Source organism: Triturus cristatus, chromosome 1_2 (genome assembly GCF_964204655.1).
Source record: "Triturus cristatus chromosome 1_2, aTriCri1.1, whole genome shotgun sequence".
NCBI lineage: Eukaryota > Metazoa > Chordata > Amphibia > Caudata > Salamandridae > Triturus > Triturus cristatus.
In genome coordinates, this window is record NC_140580.1 from 1,111,546,356 (window position 1) to 1,111,566,618 (window position 20,263).

Here is a 20,263-nt window from a genome sequence, read left to right on the forward strand (position 1 = left end):
AAATTGACTAGTAAACTTCTCAATGGCTAGGATTCCAATGTCAGGCAACATGTTGAAGCATCATTTTCCATGCACCATGTCCCAGGATACCAAATGATTTATAGAACACTGGCAATGCCTCTGTTAAAAGTTGGAACAGAAGTTGGGCCATGCTTATTTTATTACAGGACCAATTACTTTTGAGTGTAATTTATTTGGGCCAAAAGCTGACATGAATGTCAAATTCTAATGTGTCACACACAGATCTACGGTGGGGGGGGGGGGGGGGGGGACAGTCGCACATGCAAATATATATTTTTTTAAAAACTTTCCTGAATCAATGTCCTCTAACCGCAAAACTTATGAGGAAATGGATGCTTCAGTGCAGGCACCAATCCTGGTGCTGCTCTCATGCTGTGACAGCAGCGCACTGATTGGAGGGAGCGGCCTCACTCAGCACTCCCCAGCGCCCTGGTGGCCTGCACTTGCTCTAACCCGGCTGTCATAAGACAGCTGGGTTAGAGGTTTCAAATTGCGCATGTCTGGCTGGCCGTCGCAAGACTGCAGGCCAAAGGGACATGGGCACTTTGAAAAGTGCCTAAACTGCCCGCCCTCCTCCCTCCCGCTGTCATTCAGCAGCAGCCCCGCACCATTCTGATACTCGTTCAGGAGGAGAAGATTAAAAATAAAATAGTAATCAATTACAATTTTATTTTTCATCTTTGGCTGAAATTTAAGTGGGGTGACGCCCCTCCGTTCCAATGCAGGAGCTGCTGCTGATGTCACGTTGAACAAGACTTTATCAGCAGCATCCAAAAGGAGACACTTTCAAAAATATTCAACAATCACAAGCATGCTTTGCTCTCTTTGGACCTTTTTTGGAACTGTTTTCAGACCATATGGTACTGCCGGATAAATGGTGAAAAGAGGCATTTTCCCAAGTGTTTTAACAAACTGTCATCACTTTTGTATTTCAAAAATATGAGGAAATTGGGATATTGATTTGTTAGAACACTCCGATGTTAACACAGCTGACTTTAATTGTTACGGGATGTGTTTTAATATACCACTAGTCTCTTAAATTGTTTGCCACCTTTGTGCTTCGTCTGGGCTTCTACAAAGAAACGACATGTTCAGAATGAATTTTATTCCGTGAGGAATCAGTTTAGTAACATTTCCATGTGCTTTCTTCCTTCCTAGATTGTAAGAGGTCCGATGATGATTGTCCAGACGGTAAACAGGGTAGCTTCAAACCTTGATCAGCTTCTAACACCTGAGAGGAATAAGGTAGCTATTCAACATAAAAACATTGGTAAGTATTAAATAATCTGATGATCGTAGCTTTTTTAGGAAGTGAAAAGGATACATTCAGTTTAGTATTTGCAACCACAACCTATAAACATGGTCAGTGCTTCCTAATTTCTAGATCACTTAGGGACCGATTACGTGCTTGGCGGTCTCACGCCGTACCACTACTGCGGTGTGTAGTGTCCTGAGAAATAAGGCACTAGGACCCCGAGGAGGGCAGAGGGCAGGAGAGGTCACCGGACACCAGTTCCGGTCAAGGGCTGAGGGGCAAGACACACAGGAAGCGGGGGACGAGGCAGGACGTGCAGCATGCTGGCTGCAGATACATATGCATGTAATAAAGAATAGAAACTGACCTGGCTGCGTGGTGGTGATTGCTGAGACGCGACGCGACAACTGGCGACGAGGCGGGATCGAAATCCACGCGTCGCGGCGACTGTCGGAGCCCACCCGGTCGCGAAACAAAATTCGGAGCCAGGAGCCCACCCTGGTCCGAAGCGCCAGCAGAAGAAAACATCGTTGCGGGAGCCCACCCCGGCGCTGCTAACAGAAGTAAGAGCAGCGCGATAGTGAAACTGAAGGAAAGATTAAGATCCCTCCCGTGCGTGAGCTTCAACGAACTCTCGCGAGAGGAGGCAGCCATCTTAAAGTCAGGCGAATTGAGCCAATCAGCGCCCAAGATAGACGACGGCCATTTTAAAAGGTCAGGCAAAGTCCCGAACAGCGCGAAATCGCGCGAGAGTGCGGCGGCCATCTTGGAGTCAGGCAATTTGGGCCAATAGGAGCACAGGAAGGCCGGGAGGCCATTTTAGAGTCAGGCAAAAAAGGAAAATAGACGAAAAAGGTCCAAATAAGGAGAAAACGACAAGAAAAAGGTGCCAAAGAAAGGAAATAGCACCAGAGGAACAAGAAGGAAGAAGAAAGAAGGAAAGAAGTACATAAATAAAACAAAGAAAGGAAGAATATGGGTGACGAAGAAATAAGGAGCACACAAGCTGTGTTCCGCAGGCCGCTGCCATTCAACATGTCGGAACAGCAAGCAGGCATCAGATGGGAGAGATGGCTACGACAATTTGAACGATACATGCGCGCGACGGACGTCGCAGAGAGCAAACAATTAGATCTGCTGGTCACCCTTGCCGGAGACGAAATAGAAGACTTAATGATGACACTACCAAGTGAAAAGACGGCGGATTACAAAGGCGCGAAAGCGTGCCTCACAGAGAAGTTCGACCCCCAACGCAACATCGATTTTGAAAGGTACACGTTCCACACAGCATGCCAGCAACCAGAAGAAAGCATGGATGACTTCGCGACAAGGTTGCGGAAGTTAGTGACATACTGCGAATTTGATAAATTTGACAACGAAGAAGCAATACGAACGCGCCTCATCGTAGGGTGTTTATCAGTAGAGTTCAGAGCACGCATCCTAAAAGAACCAACAACACTTGAGAAAATACTGACGATGGCCCGCACAGAAGCACGGGCCACGCAGCATGCCAAACAAATAGAAATTGGAAAAGAAAAAGGAGAAGCGATGGCACATCGGATGACGGAACATTTCAAAAAGAACGACAACAGGGAGCAACAACATCACAGGAAACAAGCGGTCCCATGCTACAGATGCGGCTTTGACTTCCCACACGTTGGCACCTGCCCAGCAATGGGCCAGAAATGCAGAAAATGCAATAGGGACAATCACTTCGCAAGCACCTGCATGAGCAGGCAATTTAGGAACGAGAGGGGACGAACAGCAAGACAAGGGACAACAGGCACCAGACACGCCAGACATATGGAGACAGCAGAGAGAGGCTCGTCGGAAGAGTCGGATGAACAGACGACGGCTGGGAGAGAAGCACGGCTATACCTCATGTCCGACACACCCAAAGAAGGAAGACAGCAGGAACACATCCAGCTGGTGGAGAAACAGCAAATAAAAAAGACGGCCACAGTAGACATCGACGTCGGGCGCCACAGAACAACATTTGTGCTAGACAGTGGTGCCACATGCAACATAATGTGCATGTCCGAGTACATGAAAATGAGAACAAGGCCAACGCTATCGCCATCAACAGTAGATGTGTTCACGTGGGGATCAAAGACACCAGTAAAAAACATGGGCAAGTTCACTGAGACGCTAACATATCAGGACGTGACGCGTCAGGAAGAAATACATGTGCTGAAAGGGGACATCCCAGCGCCCTGCCTGCTGAGTAACGTCACGGCACAAGTCATGGGGCTGTTGGCGATGACGTACCACATGACAGAAAAAGAAAACATACTGCAAGAATATCAAGAAATACCGCAGGGACTGGGGAAGCTAAAAGACAAACCGGTCACCCTACACATAAATGAAGCGGTGAGACCAGTGGCACAGCATCACAGGAGAGTGCCGATCCACCTACAACCGCAAGTGGAGGAAGAAATAAATAACCTACTGCAGCAAGACATAATTGAGCCTGCAGACGGGCCAACACCGTGGGTATCACCGATTGTGGCAGTCCCGAAGAAAAATACGTCCAAAATAAGGATATGTGTGGACATGAGACTACCGAACACTGCAATATCGAGGGAACGTCATCCAGGACCTCATCTGAACGACATGATCAGCAGGCTGACAGGGGCGTGCCGATTCTCAAAGCTAGATCTATACAAAGGGTATCACCAACTAGAGCTGGACCCACAGTCGAGGTACATAACAACATTTTCCACGCACCTAGGACTATTCAGATACAAACGGCTCAGTTTTGGTATCTCGTCAGCGGCCGAAATATTTCAGGAGACAATAAGACAGGTGATACGACCAGTACACAACAGTTTCAATTACAGTGACGACATCCTAGTGTTTGGGAAATCAGACGGAGAACATGACAGCGCCTTAAGGCAAGTGTGCAAACATCTAAAGCAGGCTGGACTAACACTAAATGGAGAGAAGTGCGAGCTAGGGAGAACAGAACTGATTTTCTTCGGACACATATTCTCGGAAAAAGGGATGAGGCCTGATCCCAGCAAAGTGGAAACGCTAAAGAAGACAAAGCCACCGTCAGATGTGGCAGAAATAAGGTCATTCCTAGGCCTGGCAAGCTACTGTGCCCGATACATACAAGACTTTGCCACAGTGAGCACGCCGCTGAGAGAGCTAACAAAACAGGGCCAGAAATGTGTCTGGTCTCAAGAGTGCAATGAGTCGTTCGAAGAGATCAGGAAGGCTGTGATGACGGCGGAGCACCTCGCATACTTCGACCCTCGGCTCTGCACCGAGCTCACGGTTGACGCCAGCCCAGTGGGGTTGGGTGCAATATTAGCACAACACCTGCCGGGAAAGGAGTCACCAAGGAAGATTGTCTCATATACCAGCAAAAGCTTGACAGACATTGAGAAGGCGTACTCCCAGCCGGAGAAAGAAAGCTTGGCGGTGGTTTGGGCATGCGAGCATTACCACATGTTTGTGTACGGAAAGCCGTTCACCATCATCACGGACCACCAAGCACTAGTAACAATTTACGGCAACCCAGCAGCAAAGATGCCGCCCCGCATTGAGCGCTGGGGCATCAGACTAATGGACTACGACTTCAAAATTGTCCACAAACCTGGGAAAGAGCATAATCCAGCCGACTACATGTCACGGCATCCGCTGCCACATGCAGAAAAAAAGGCCTCAATGGCCGAAGAATACTTAAACTTCGTGCTAAAGCAAAGCACGCCGGCACCAGTAACTCTAACAGAGATAGAGAGAGAAACGGAAAAAGATGACACACTGCGAGCGGCCAGAGAAACGACGAGACAGCAAAGATGGAGACATATAAACAACAACTGCACATGGAAGGGAGGAGTACAAAAGGAGGAGATGCTGGCTCTACAGAAAATAAGTGGGGAACTCTCGGAGACAAACAGCGGAATCGTAATGAGGGGCACCAGGATAGTCATTCCACGTTCACTACGACGCCAAGTGGTCAGCATTGCACACGAGTCACACAGGGGCATTGTGGCGACAAAAAAACTGCTGAGAGAAAAGGTTTGGTTCCCGGGGTTAGATCGTCTAGTCGAAGATACGATAGCGGCCTGTCACCTCTGTCAAACGACGGGTCCGCCTGCAAGACAAGAACCACTGCAAATGTCGGAACTACCAAGAGCAGTATGGACAACAATGGCCGCTGATTTCTTTGGACCTCTAGACGCGGGAACTTACCTACTGGTCATAATAGATGAATACTCCAGATTCCCGATTGTGCGATCAGTCTCCTCAACGTCAGCAGCCGCAACGCTACCTGTTCTGGACGACATATTCGCAGCATGGGGCTCCCCGGAGACGTTGAAAACGGATAATGGCCCTCCGTTCTCAGGAGAGGAGTTCCGAAGGTTCATGGCTTACCTCGGAATACAGCACAGAAAGGTAACACCACTATGGCCGCAAGCAAACGGCATGGTCGAAAGATTTATGGGAAACATCAAGAAGGCAGTTCAGAGGGCGAAACTGTCGCAGATTTCCCTAGGACAAGCACTATGCCAAATGCTGAGGGATTACAGAAACACGCCTCATGGATCTACAGGGAAATGCCCGGCGGAGCTAGTACTAGGGAGGACAAGCAGAACAAGGCTGCCGCAGATAGAAGGACTGGCCGCGCCGGGGCACGAAGGCGTGGCAGCAAAAGATGAGGCAGCCAAGAAGAGAATGAAGGAATATGCTGATGGAAGACAACATGCCACCAAATCACACCTCCATGAAGGAGACACTGTCATTGTACGACAGAGACAACAACGGAAGTCGGACAGTGCATTCGCCCACGACCCATTGACGATAACACAAGTGAAAGGAACAATGATAACAGCAGAATAAGACAGCAGGCGAATCCCAAGGAACAGCTCACACTTCAAAGGCTTGAAAGAAGAAAAAGAGGAAGAACACGTGACAGGCACCGAAGGGATAACAACAACGAAGGAATGCAATGGAGCAGGTGTCGCAGAAGCAACAAGGCCAAAGGAGGGCCAAGGACAGGTGGAGAGGCCAAGAAGAGACATTGTGAGACCGAAGAGACTAATAGAGGAAATGTGAAATGCCGCTCTAGGCAGCATCTCACGGGTCACATCAGTCGACAGTTCACATCCTGCAACTGACTACAAAAGAGACTGTCCCATTTTACTACCAACGAATGCTACTGTCGTAATGCCGTTGTGACAAAGGGGGGAGATGTAGTGTCCTGAGAAATGAGGCACTAGGACCCCGAGGAGGGCAGAGGGCAGGAGAGGTCACCGGACACCAGTTCCGGTCAAGGGGTGAGGGGCAAGACACATAGGAAGCGGGGGACGAGGCAGGACGTGCAGCATGCTGGCTGCAGATACATATGCATGTAATAAAGAATAGAAACTGACCTGGCTGCGTGGTGGTGATTGCTGAGACGCGACGAGACACGGTGGTCCCAAGAAGACTGCTGAGCCGGAGGTCATCCACCCGCCGTATCATGACTTTACAACAGAGTAGGCAGTAGTCATGGCAGCGCCAATGCCGACCATATTGCGGTGCCTCCAGCCAGTCGGGAACACTGTTCCCTTGCATTCTGTTGTGCAAGTGAAACATTGCACGCAACCGACCTGGAAGCATGTAGGGCACTACATGGGCACCAGCTCCATTACATATGGGAACATTTGCCCTCAAGCCATTATTTTGGCTTACTACCTGCCTTTCCGCTGACTCTCGCATGGCGGTGTCTCCGCCAGGAACAGGTCGGAGAAAGGCAGTTTTTTAGGTCTCGCCTGACCCAGCGCATGCGCTGGTCTTGCGAGACTTCTTGTGAGGGCTCCAAAAAGTGCTACTTAGAGCTACAGTGCATGTGCGCGGGCGCGCGTGCCGCGCTTTACCGCGATTACTTTCACTTTCATAGCCAATAGGTGTCACTTTTGGGACCTTATAAGTATTTAGTTATGCAACTGTTGCATGGCTAAACACTTATAAGGTCCCAAAGGCGAGACCTATTGTCTATGCCAATGCTTGTTTATTAGATTGGCGGTAAGCTGCACAGGACTGCCGCCATTGGCTGCCTCTGCCTGTGCCAGCGCGGTAGCAGAAATGTCAGGGTGGCAGCAGTCCTGTGACGGTCTCACCACACAGATTCTAATTGGGCAGTCCGACCACCGAAAACACGACGGCGGGACACATCCTGCCGAACTCATAATGAGGCCCTTAGGTTCAATGTGTGTTTTACAGTTAAGCTAAATCTTTCTGACATGATTTGTAAAGCTTTACTCTGAAACAGACGTGGAGAGGCACAGGGTATTCCAAGGATTCCGGCATTAAATTAAATGTACTTGATGATTGGCATCTCTACCCCTACTAGAAACAAATGTTAATTTACCATATCAGTTATTACAAACAAATACCTCATTTTGGGAATGTTGGGGATTGTGTAAATGGTTTTAGTTTATTCTTGATGTGAGGAAGAAAATCGTTAGGGAAGACAGATGTGCCCCTCGTTGGCTGGCTGACTATGAAATGACTGATGGCCTTTTCTGGCACGTCTCCATTAATTTAGTAGGAATTTGTAAATATTTTGCTTGCACATAATTAAATAACATACGTGCATGAACTTCCCATAGACCTTTCTTTTTTAAATAAAAGGTTAAGCAACTATTAGAAATATTATCAAACTCCCAAAGGTATGAACAGTACTCTTTGAACTATTTTACACATTCTTAAATTTCAAATCACAGAATTTAAAGTGCTCTAAGTTGGCATTTGCTGAAATGTTTACTTGTGTTAGTGGCTATATTTGAATTGCTTCATGTCCTCATCACAGTAGGAAACACGTTTCTAGAAGTTATTTTTTATGTGTGCTAAACATTTTGTTTTAAATAAAGGTCACAATAACTTTGATATTTTCGCAAATTAAAGTCCTTCAAAAAACTATCTGATTATTTTGTAGAGATTGAGGCCAGACACGTAGACGTGGCAGAAGAGTCCAATAAGGATGTGTACACAGTCCAAAGCAAGCACAGCCCAAGAGCAGACCAAATTGAAATTCCATTCAACGAAGTGAAACGACTGGCAGAGGAACATGGTACATCGAGACTTTACGCTTTAACATAAAATATATGTTCTGTAACAATACAACTCATATGTTTTTAAGGAACCGCTAAGGCTCCAGGCTACAATTTCACCTCAGTAATCCAGAAAACCAAGTAGACAACCAGAACCACCTGTTAAAGAATTCTATCTCTGGGATAATGAAACAGTTCCTTTTGTTTCTGCTGGCTTGGGATTCTTTGTGAGCTGGTCTTCAATGTCAATCACTCTACCGTGCCCCCTTACATTTTTAAATACAATTTTGAAGAGCTGCTTCTCTTCCTGTCTGGAAAAACATATTTTATTCCCTGCAGACAGCTTTTTATATAATAACCATCTGGTGACTAGTTCATAAAATCCCAAACATGCTGTGGGGAGTAATGAGTTCAAATTAAACGTCAGCCTTTAAATAAACTTAGTTCAGCTCTAGTCAGATGCATTCAGTTATTAGGTTATATTAAGGCCTTATTTGAAATATTAAATGTGGTATACCCTATACACCCCGTCCTCTCTCTGCCTAGAGTGGATGGTTTTATTTACATTTGCATAGCTCCAACACATCCTAGTAGGAACCCTAAGGGGTGAAGGCGAAGTGGATGAAGCAAAATTGAAAGTGGTTTAATAAGCTTCTCAGACATGTATGTCTTAAGGAGCAAGCAGGTGTACATATAGGGAGGCATGAGCCTGGAACTCTCTGGTATGTGCAGGCTGAAGACAATCCCAGCGGCATGTACTCACCTCTCGGTACTTTAATGATCCAGTCCCCGCGTTATCTGACTTCTCCTCTAACAGTGATCGTTCTTTTGAGAACCATTTCTTCTGTAGTAGGGGATCTCTGTGTATAGTCATAATCTAGTGAATAGTCCCGCCCATGTGCGTGGACCCCGGAGCAATAAAAAATAATCTCTAAAAGGTGACAAATCATGCAGACCTGCATACACCTTTAAGAGAGAATTTAATTTAAAGACAGATAATGCAGCCTATACCCACAGGCTACACTGTCCAGTACTTCAACTAGAATTCCACCAACATCCACAAACAGCCCTGCCTGTCTAGTTTTTCTCCACAAAGGAAAACACCCTGCCTCTACCAGCAAAAGCCTCTGGAATGATAGAGAGGAAGGAGAGGACAGACAAGCCCCATAGGCTGCCATGATGTGGCTTGGAACAGGATACTGTGCCTTTAAGAAAACTTTCCAGTTTTCCAGAACTTTCCCCAGTATCCCAGAATGCCCAGCAGGTCCCATTTACTTTCAGTTCTTTTTTCTGGCTCCTGCTAGCAGGACCCTGGAGCATTGAGCTCTCCCCTTTCAAGGGTTTAATTGAGATTTTGGCAATTTTTGTCATTTTTTCTTGTGTTTAGTAGCTGGTACTGTCAACATGCCTGGCTTGTTCGACAAGTGCCCGGAATGTGGTCGAAAGAAGGCTAAAACTGATCCACACGAGGTGTGCATAGGTTGCCTTCCCCAGTCCCACGTGCCTGAAAGCTGTACCATCTGCCACTCGTTCTCTGCAAGGACCCTGAGGGACAGAATGAAGATCAGGCTTCAAGTTCTGGAGGAACGAAGACTGAAGGCACCAGGTGGGTCTGGAGGGGCTGATTTGGCCCATACTGAGGCCTCTGGGGGGCTCCCCAGGGGCAGGAAGACCAGTAAGCGCTCCCACTCCCCGTCGACGTCGAGGGCGTCGACGGCGACGTCGAGGTGGATGACCACCGTCTGTTCGCCGTCCCCCCAGGGCCCTGGGGAGAAGCGGCGTCGACGATCGCCGTCGAGGGACGTGAATAGGCCGCCGTCGACTACATCGGCATTCGCCGTCGAGGGATCGCAGCTCGCCGTCGATGAAGAGGAGAAGGAGATCGACGTCGAGACGCTTGAGGTCGCTGTCGAGGCGAAGGTCGCCGTCGAGGCGAAGGTCGCCGTCGAGGCGAAGATCGCCGTCAAGGCGAAGATCGCCGCCGAGGAGAAGATCGGCGTCGAGGCACAGGTCGCCGTCGAGGCGCAGATCGCCGTCGAGGCGCAGATCGCCGTCGAGGCGCAGGTCGGCGTCGAGGCGACGATCGACGTCGAGGAGAAGATCGACGTCGAGGAGTAGATCGACGTCGAGGAAGAGAGAGTCACCGGGATCGGTGTACTCGGTGGTGTATACGCCGCCGCGGATGCCTCCGTCGCCTCCTCCTCTCCCGCCGACGCCGCCTCCACCGCCACCACCACCACCTCCACCGCCACCTCCACCGCCACCTCCACCGCCGCCACCTCCACCACCACCACCTCGGCCGTGGGCGCTGCCTCCGCCGCCCCAGCCTCTGTCGCTGCCACGCACCCCTGTGGGGCCGCCGCCGGTTCCTCCGCGGTCGGTTTCCCTTCCACGGTACCCGACTCCGCCGCAGGGGACCCCGAAACCACGACACCCACGGTCGCCTGGACCAGCGAGACCGGTGGACAGGCCGAAGCCGAAGAGGTCGCGCTCCCGCTCTCACAGGAGGAGAAGATCACGGAGCCGTGGACGGTCTTCGTCGGACTCAAGACGACGCCGTAGGAGGTATAGGTCCAGGTCGCGCACGCGCTCCTCGGACAGAGGCCTTTCCCCGACGCTGTCGGACTCCCCGGGGACGAGGGTGTCTCCGGTGGACGACCTGGTGTCTTTCCAAGAGGTGCTGTTGCGAGGGGCTGCAAAGTTGGGTATCACGGTGACGGTTCCAACACCCACGACGTCCGTGATATTCGAGACGCTTCATAAAAAACACCTGTCTCGCCCCCTACTGCCTTTGGTACCAGGACTGGTGGAACCCACCTTGGAGCTGTTCCTTACTCCCGCGACGACGAAGGCCGCTCCTTCCAGGCTCATGAAAAAGTACAGGGCCCCGGAGTCGGATCCGTCATTTCTGAGAGTGGACCCGAAGCCGGATTCGGTGATCGTGACGGCGGCAAGAAAACAACATGCGACCGCCCCGGCCTCCACGGTTCCACCCGACAAAGAAAGCCGCTGGCTGGATTCTGCGGGCAGGAAGGTGTGTGGCACCGCCGCCACCACCATGAAGGTGGCGAGTGCAGGGGCTTTGTTGGGCCGTTACGACTGGGCCCTGTGGGAGTCCCTGCAGCAATATGCAGACCTCCTGCCACGGGACAAGAAGGAGGACTTCTTGGAGACGGTGCGCGAAGGCATGCTGGTGTCGAATCAAACGATCAGCGCAGTGGCGGACGTAGCTTTATTGGCCGCCCACGCCTACTGTCACGGCGTCCACCAGCGGCGTCATTCGTGGTTGCGCCTGACGTCCCTCAAGCCAGAGGCGCAGCAAAGAGTGGCCAACCTGCCCTTCTCGGGGGAAACCCTGTTCGGGAAGCATGCGGACGATGAGATGGCCCGCATGAAGGCTGAAGCGGAAACCCTGACGGCCGTCGGGTTGGAGAAGGCCGAGAAAAAGAAGCGCCCGTTCCAAAGGAGGTTCGGATCGTCGGGCAGAGGGCGAGGGCAGGGCTCGGGACAGCAGCAGCCACAACAGCAGCAGTTCCGCAAGCCCTTCCAGAAATGCCAGAGGGGTAGAGGAGGCCAGCAGGCTACTACCACAACCAAGGGCCCGGCCGGGTCTCGGCCCTGAGCGGTTACTTCCCCCTCAACCGTTACCCACTCCAATGGGGGGAAGCATTCAATTTTTTCCGGCAGAGTGGAGAAAAATTACTCAGGACAAGTGGGTGCTGAATATTGTTTGCAATGGATACAGTCTTCGGTTTATCAGCCCGCCTCCAGCGATTCCGCCGGTCAGCTCTCGATTCCAGCTGAGAGAGCTCCAGGCGGAGGCAGACATCTTGTTGAGAAAAAAGGCGGTAGAAGAGGTACCTCTGTCTCAAAGGGGAAGAGGTCTGTACTCTCGGTTCTTCCTCGTTCGCAAGAAGGACAAGAACGAGTTCAGGCCCATTCTGGATTTGAGGCAGGCAAACAAATGGATTCGCAGAGAGAAGTTCCGTATGCTTTCGTTGCACCAGATTTACCCTCAGCTGCAACGGGGAGACTGGCTCTGTGCCATAGATCTACAGGATGCGTACTTCCATGTGCCCATAGCGAGGAAGCACAGGAAGTTCCTGCGATTCCAAGTCGGCGCCAATCACTATCAATACACAGTACTGCCATTCGGGCTAAAATCTGCGCCCAGGACTTTTTCGAAGTGCATGGCGGTGGTGGCGGCACACCTGCGGAAGAACAAGGTGTTTGTCTACCCGTATCTGGACGATTGGCTGATCAAGGCATCATCCTTCGCGGAAGCGCAAGAACACTTCCGATGGACGTGCGAGCTCTTGCACAAGCTGGGGTTACACGTCAACATGTCCAAGTCGGTCACGACTCCGGTCCAGTGCATACAGTACCTGGGGGCCTCCATCGATACGCGGTCAGCAAGCGTGTCTCCTTCGGAGGAGAGACGGTTATCACTCCTTCGGAAGGCTCAGGACCTCAGGACTGCTCCATCGACAACAGTGCGGAAGGTGTCGTCTCTACTGGGATCGAAGGCCTCCTGTATCTTCCTCACGCCTCACGCTCGGCTGCACATGAGACCACTGCAGGAGTGTTTGGAGGATCAGTGGGATCAGAGGACAGGCTCTTGGGACGACAAGATACGCCTGTCGCTGCATGCTCTTCAGTCTCTGAAGTGGTGGTGTTCGGCGGAAAACCTCCTCAAGGGGGTTCCCTTCCACAAGGACATTCCCACGACGAGTGTCGTGACGGATGCGTCTCTCCAGGGCTGGGGAGCGCATTCCGGGGACTTGCAGATTCAGGGGAAGTGGTCTGCTTTGGAAGCGACGTACCACATCAATTTCCTGGAACTCAGATCTGTCTTCCTGGCACTGAAGGCCTTCCTTCCGTCCTTCCAGACCAACTCGCTGCTGATACAGACGGACAATACAACCACGATGTATTATCTCAACAAGCAGGGGGGGTCGAGATCGCGCACTCTGTCGCAGGAGGCGCAGGCGATCTGGCGCTGGCTGCTGGCCAGAGGACTGACGATTACGGCCACGCATCTGCCAGGGGTGCAGAATGCTCAGGCGGACGCCTTGAGCAGGCTGATTCAGGAAAACCACGAATGGGTCATAAACGACGAAGTACTAGGAGAAGTCTTCGCAAGGTGGGGGACTCCAGACGTAGATCTGTTCGCCACCGCTGAAAACAGCAAATGCCGAGACTTCGCATCCAGGTACTACCAGCGGGGGACGCTGGGGAATGCGCTATGGATCGATTGGTCGAACAGCTTTCTGTACGCTTTTCCACCCATTCCCCTGATTCCGGCGGTGCTCATCAAGTTGTCCCAGTCCAGGGCGCGGATGATCCTGATCGCCCCGGAGTGGCCCAGGCAGTGGTGGTTCACGGACCTTCTTCACCGGTCTCTCCTTCCTCACATGCGGTTGCCGTGCAGGCCGGACCTTCTCACGAAGTTCGGGGGGCGGATGGTGCACCCCAACCTCTCGTCTTTGAGTTTGGCGGCATGGCTCCTGAAATAGTGCAATATGGCCATCTGAATCTACCAGACGATTGTATGGACATTCTGAAGGAGTCTAAGCGACCTTCCACTAGAACATCCTATGCTTACAAGTGGAAGAGGTTCTGTATCTGGTGTAAGTCCAAGAACTTTGATCCGACGACATGTACGGAAGATGTCATCCTTCCATACCTTTTACATCTGGCGCAGTCTGGCCTTAATTTCCATTCCATTAAGGTTCATCTGGCTGCTTTGACTGCTTACAGGAAATGCCCTTCACAGACTTCCTTCTTTCAGATCCCTGTGGTCAAGGATTTTTTGGAAGGCTTGAAGAAAGTGTTTCCTCCCGTCAGACTTCCCTCGCCTTCCTGGGACTTGAATGTGGTGCTGTCCAGACTGATGAAGGAGCCTTTTGAACCCATTCACAAGGCTTCATTGCAGCACCTATCCTGGAAGGCGGCGTTCCTAGTGGCCATTACATCTGCCCGCAGGGTGAGTGAACTTCAGGCATTATGTTGTCAAGAACCTTATACTGTATTTCATGCTGCTAAGGTTGTGATGCGTACTCACCCTAAATTTCTTCCTAAGGTTATCTCTGATTTTCATGTCAACCAGACCATAACTTTACCTACGTTCTTTCAGAATCCCTCGTCGCCAGCGGAAAGGTCTCTCCATTCCCTGGATGTTCGGAGGGTGTTGAAATTTTATCTGGATAAGACCAAGGATATTCGTAGGTCTGACCAATTGTTTGTTAACTATGGCTCAGTCAGGACGGGTCTTGCGACCTCTAAGCAGTCCATTTCTCGTTGGATTGTGTCCTGCATTCAATTGTGTTATCAAAAGGCTAATAAGACCTTAGGGGGTAAACCTAAGGCTCATTCCACCAGGGGCAAAGCTGCCACGACGGCTTTGCTGCGTAATGTTCCGATTGCGGAAATCTGCAAGGCGGCCACTTGGAAGTCGGTCCATACCTTTGCTGCGCATTACTGTCTGGACACGGATGCCAGGGCAGATGCTCAGGTTGGGCAGGCTTCGCTGCGAAATCTGTTCGCACAGTAGTGGTAGTGTCTTGTGGGTTCTCCACCGCTTTTGTTGTGTGGGGATGGGCTTGCCATTCTATTCACTAGATTATGACTATACACAGAGATCCCCTACTACAGAAGGAGTAGTTTCTTTTCTGTAACTCCAGTTCTGTAGTAGGGGTATCTCTGTTATAGTCATAAGCGCCCGCCCTCCTCCCCGGTGGAGAGATACTTATTCATATGTAGAATGCTACAGGTCTGGCGTGCTACGCCTTCAAAAAGAACTGAAAGTAAATGGGACCTGCTGGGCATTCTGGGATACTGGGGAAAGTTCTGGAAAACTGGAAAGTTTTCTTAAAGGCACAGTATCCTGTTCCAAGCCACATAATGGCAGCCTATGGGGCTTGTCTGTCCTCTCCTTCCTCTCTATCATTCCAGAGGCTTTTGCTGGTAGAGGCAGGGTGTTTTCCTTTGTGGAGAAAAACTAGACAGGCAGGGCTGTTTGTGGATGTTGGTGGAATTCTAGTTGAAGTACTGGACAGTGTAGCCTGTGGGTATAGGCTGCATTATCTGTATTTAAATTAAATTCTCTCTTAAAGGTGTATGCAGGTCTGCATGATTTGTCACCTTTTAGAGATTATTTTTTATTGCTCCGGGGTCCACGCACATGGGCGTGACTATTCACTAGATTATGACTATAACAGAGATACCCCTACTACAGAACTGGAGTTACAGAAAAGAAACTACTCCTTTCAAGTGATACTGGTTCATTGACTCATTGCCTGCATCGATTTATCATGCTTTGTTTTTGTCTATGGTACGATACTCTAAAGATTAAGGAAGTCCTAGAAATAACCATAGAAACGAGCAATGTGGTAAAATAGCAAGATTACAAAAGTAGGAGAAAACACCATCATGCGAGATGGTGGAGAAACTTCCTGAAAGGTCACTATGGTGTCCCTTGAATAGGGAGAATCAAGCATCCCCCCCAATGTGTTATGGATAGTAGATATGGATCACCGACAATGTAATCTCATTGTGTGGGGGCAGTTACATTTCTCATATTTGATGGCTGAAAATCTGCTAGCAAAGACTGCCAACGAAGGAGCCTCAGCCATAGTGTTTCTCCACCAATGGTTTATGCAGTGGCAAATTCACCCACTTTGGCAGATTAATGTCTGACCCACTGGTGGATACGTCTAAAGGAGATTCATTCTACTCTGAACTTTGGCAGGAGATGTAATGTACCAAAATTATGGGTAGAAAATCTAAAATCTATAGTTTGTGCTTGATACCATGCCGGCATAGATCCTTTGCAAAAGTTAGTTCTTATAGAGTTCATCAGAAGGGATGGGGCATCTTTCTTTGCGCATGGGGGCTTGTCAAGTTTAACCATTGCTTGTGGTCACGACGCACGTAAATTCGACATTCTGAAAGCATTTTTTACTACTTTATTTAGGGCCTAAAAAAGTCACAGTAATCAACACCTGGTATGACTACGGATCCTTTCAGCACTTCATTGGAACTGCCAATAGCAACACCATTAGCCAGGACTCTTCAGTTTCAGATGGAGGCCAGAAGTGAGTAAAAGAATTGTGAGCAGGTGTTATTTGTGTTGGTCCGAGAAGCATTTAATTTTTTCTCTTTGCTTGCAATGCCGTGTGCCAATTCTCAAGTTCCTGCATTTGTGTCCACTGGTGTCAGTTCTATGCTATGGTCAAATGATGGACAATGGGTTTACATGGCACAGGAGGGCTTGTGGCCCTATAATGGGAGAGATGCATTTTCACCATGTGGACTATATGTGTACTATATCTGCACATAGAGCGATAAGAGGTTCAGTGGAGAAACAGAGACCAAGTAGCAATAGAGAGCAATGGAGAAGACGAAATACGTGGGTCCCGATCCACAAACTAAAGATTATTACAAGTTTGGGTGGAGTTATATTTCTCTGAAGGTACTTTTACACTCTGTAACAATTCCAAAAAACAGGTGTAATGGTATTCCTGGAAAGCCACCCCAGGTGCAGGTTTTCAGAGGTACGATAGGGCCTGCCCTGTGAAAGGGCCTCATTTATGAAAACTGTTGCATTGCTGTGACAAAACAGCGATGCAAACGTTACACCCTCCTTGCAGCACAATGGATGCGCCATATTTAATGTATGGTGCTCCATGTCGCAAGGAATGACAGATAACTCAGGAATCCTGACATATCTGTCGGTGCAAAAGTCATGCATTGCTGGAGTTGTGTCGCAAGCATGACACAACTCCAGCAATGCATGAGGCAGGCCTATACACATAGCACTGCATCACCCTTATGGCTGCTATGAGGAAGGCATAAGTATTTGACGCAGAGGCATCATAGGAGTGACGGATTAAAATCTGATAGATTTCACTGCGCCACTCCTATGAGGCTTTGTTGGGTGGGAACGCCAACCCTGCATACATAATACCTAATGCAGGTATAATGTGGTGCAGGTCTTTACAATGTGACGCATCTGCCTAAATGCGTTATCTTACAAATACGGCGCAACGTGGCGCATTATTTACGCCACCAGTACATCAAGAAAATGATGAAAGAGGCTCAAAAATAAGCACCAAGGTTTTTAGGCTGCACAGTGGGTAGCCCAGCCAAATGTGCAAAAGCAATTTATTTTCGTTTTTATCTTTTTTGTCTGCAGGGAAACCATTGTTTTGTGGAAAAATCCCTCCCCTTAACCGCCCTGCCATTTCAGGGGCCATCTTGAAAGGGGAGCTTCTTCACACTGTTTCTGGAGTAATTGTGTGACCATTTCCAAGACAGAAAAAGGTCACGTGTCAGTTTGGGAATGTCCACACATGCATGATTTTGCAAATCTAACAAGGTTAGCCACATGTTGTTCCCCCACCCGTCAACCCTTCCATGGGATTTACTACTGTGGATTTCTCTGCACTTACGGAGGAGAAAACCTAATTAGTAAAAGTGTTAAAACTTACTATAAGTCGTATTATGAATTCCTGGCTGGCATAAATGTAGCCATTTTTGCCCGTATATGGACACTTATGGCCATGAATGGCTTTGTTAATCGGGCTCATGGACTGTACATATGAGTCAGTGTGTGCAGTTGTCTGGCCAATAGAAGCCACCACCAGGGAAGTTTTTGAGTTAATCTTGGGACAGGTCTGGAGATTAAACTAGCCTGAGTGTAAGTGTAGGCAATTTCTCACCAACCTTTGCCGCATTTGTTTTGTTGTCTTAGAGAACAATGGTTAACCCAGAGCTCATTTGGGCTAACATAATTTATTAGTGAAATCACTGAATACAATAAATGTGTACACATGTAATCCAACCATGCAGCTATGTCAATCAAATCAAATATTTTTAATGTTTAGAAAATGTAAACATATTAATAACCACATAGTAAATGATTTTTGCATTTCTGAGTAGAAAAGTGTGTGTAGTGCCCACATTGAGGAAACAAACCACAGAGAAAGAGAAGGGATTGTGTGGTGAAGGAGGTGTTTGCTAACAATAAAGCAGACCCCTACAATCTACTAATTACAAGCAGAGCCCTGCACTACTGTGCGCTTTCACACATGACAATGCCGGCTCACTCTAGGTCATTATGATTGGAATGATCCTTACAAACAGACCTTCACGTCTGGGTGTGGCACCGTTTTTTCTTGTAACGTCTTGTGACTCCTGAGTCACAAGCATTGACCCATGAGTAAGTGGTCCATGGATAGAAACATGTGCCTGCACGTACATCCTGAAGTGACCTTGCTGTGAGACCTCAATATTTAAAAGTGGTCAACATGACAGAGCCCTGCACCAAACTGTTTTCTTTTTTCTTTTAAAAAACAAAACTCCAAAGCAGGATTTTCTTTTTGAAAAATAAAGAGGAAAATGCTCCCCTCGCCATAAGCGAGTCCTCTGCCAAGGCTAGTGGAGCAGTTAGCCGTGTTCACTGCCCCTTTCCGCAGGGCTTTTCTGGCTGTGACAGGCAATGAAAACAGATCTCGAATTCAGCCCATCTAAATTAGGTGGGTGGAATTGGAGGTCTGCCTCCGACGACCCTTGCTCCACAGGGCTGTCAGAGGGGTTTAATCACGGTGGAGATGCAGATGCCTACGCAGTCATCAAACCTATGGCCTGCCTGCATTTCAATTGGGCGGGTGGACCATTATGTAGGCGGGGAGGGAACACCACTGCCATTGCGATGGAGTTCCCTGTCCGCCAAAATGTAAATCAGGCCGTAGTCTTAAAAAAGTAAAACAAACCACAGAATGAAGATAAATCTGGACAGATTCATAAAACCACAAGAACAATGTGTACATTGTATTAACTTCAAGCCCATTGTCCACTATCCTTTAATCTCATAGGACCTCCCTGCACCTTTCCTAATGTAAACTCCAGGCTATCAGCCACAAAAAAAATGAAAAACAAGGGGGAAAAAAGGGACAAACATAGTGGTGCCTGCCAACACAAACATTTTGAACTGAACTTACTTAATTTTACGAACAAGTAAAATTCCACTGATGTTTGTGCTTCAAAATCCAAATCCAATGCAATGAAGGGCTGGACCAAGCTCAGGGAGGAGTCTTCAGGAAGGAAGAGGAGCTTGATAAAGATGTGTGGATGCCTCACTTTCTGTTAATGCAAAATGACTTTTAGAGTAGTGTCATTGGGACCCACGTTTAAGAAATTACGCTTGCATTTCGGTCAATCGAGTTGTTGCCACAGATCGATGGTGTTAACCTGGGCTCCAATGCCAGCTTTTTTCCCCTGATTGGACACATTGTTTACCTGAGGTGTGGCCTGCAACTGTAATTTTGCAAACGGAATTATGAAACATACTTTGCCGGCTGTTAGCGTTAATGTTTATGTGTTGGGAATATTTTTTGCAAACACCTCGAATGCACTTCATGCCTGTGTCAGAGTGTGCTAACATAATGCTTTGTGCTGAGTTTGTGATGTAGGCATCACTACAATTAAAACGGCGGCACAACTACATCAGTTTATATAGCACAAAAGTGTAGGGCCATGCTTACGAGTGGACTGGTGTTTTCCTACTTCCTGCGTAAACCTTGTTTGTGAAGTTGTCAGAATGACGAGCTCGCTACCAATTACTACATCCAGTAATTAGCAGGTATGCTAAATATTTAACCCTTAGTTTATTTTCAGGAGGTTAAACTTGCCAGAAGTTCACAGGGAAAAAGTGTATGATATATACTCTACCACGCACATTCTTGATGCAGTAAGGACCGAAATCCACGTCATTTAGGCGCGTGGGTAGTTCGTGTTATTTGTTGTAGTTTAATAACCTGACATGATGGCAAAAATTACAAAAAATGACTTGTAATTATGCGACATGCAAATCTGTCATTTCACTCTATATTTTACTGCAAAACGCAGGGTTGCATCAGTTTTTGGTACAAGGAGGTATTTA

The 20,263-nt window shown here is 48.6% G+C and overlaps 1 protein-coding gene across 1 annotated transcript in view; it reads left to right on the forward strand.

Moving 5' to 3' along the window:
* Nucleotides 1–20,263, forward strand: part of ADGRD2 (adhesion G protein-coupled receptor D2) — a 493,199-nt gene that overhangs the window by 183,757 nt on the left and 289,179 nt on the right. Inside the window, exons 9-11 of the mRNA XM_085613752.1 lie at nucleotides 1,180–1,291; nucleotides 8,205–8,339; nucleotides 16,295–16,415. Coding sequence (XP_085469878.1) covers nucleotides 1,180–1,291; nucleotides 8,205–8,339; nucleotides 16,295–16,415 — 368 coding nt within the window. The remainder of the gene's footprint in view (nucleotides 1–1,179; nucleotides 1,292–8,204; nucleotides 8,340–16,294; nucleotides 16,416–20,263) is intronic.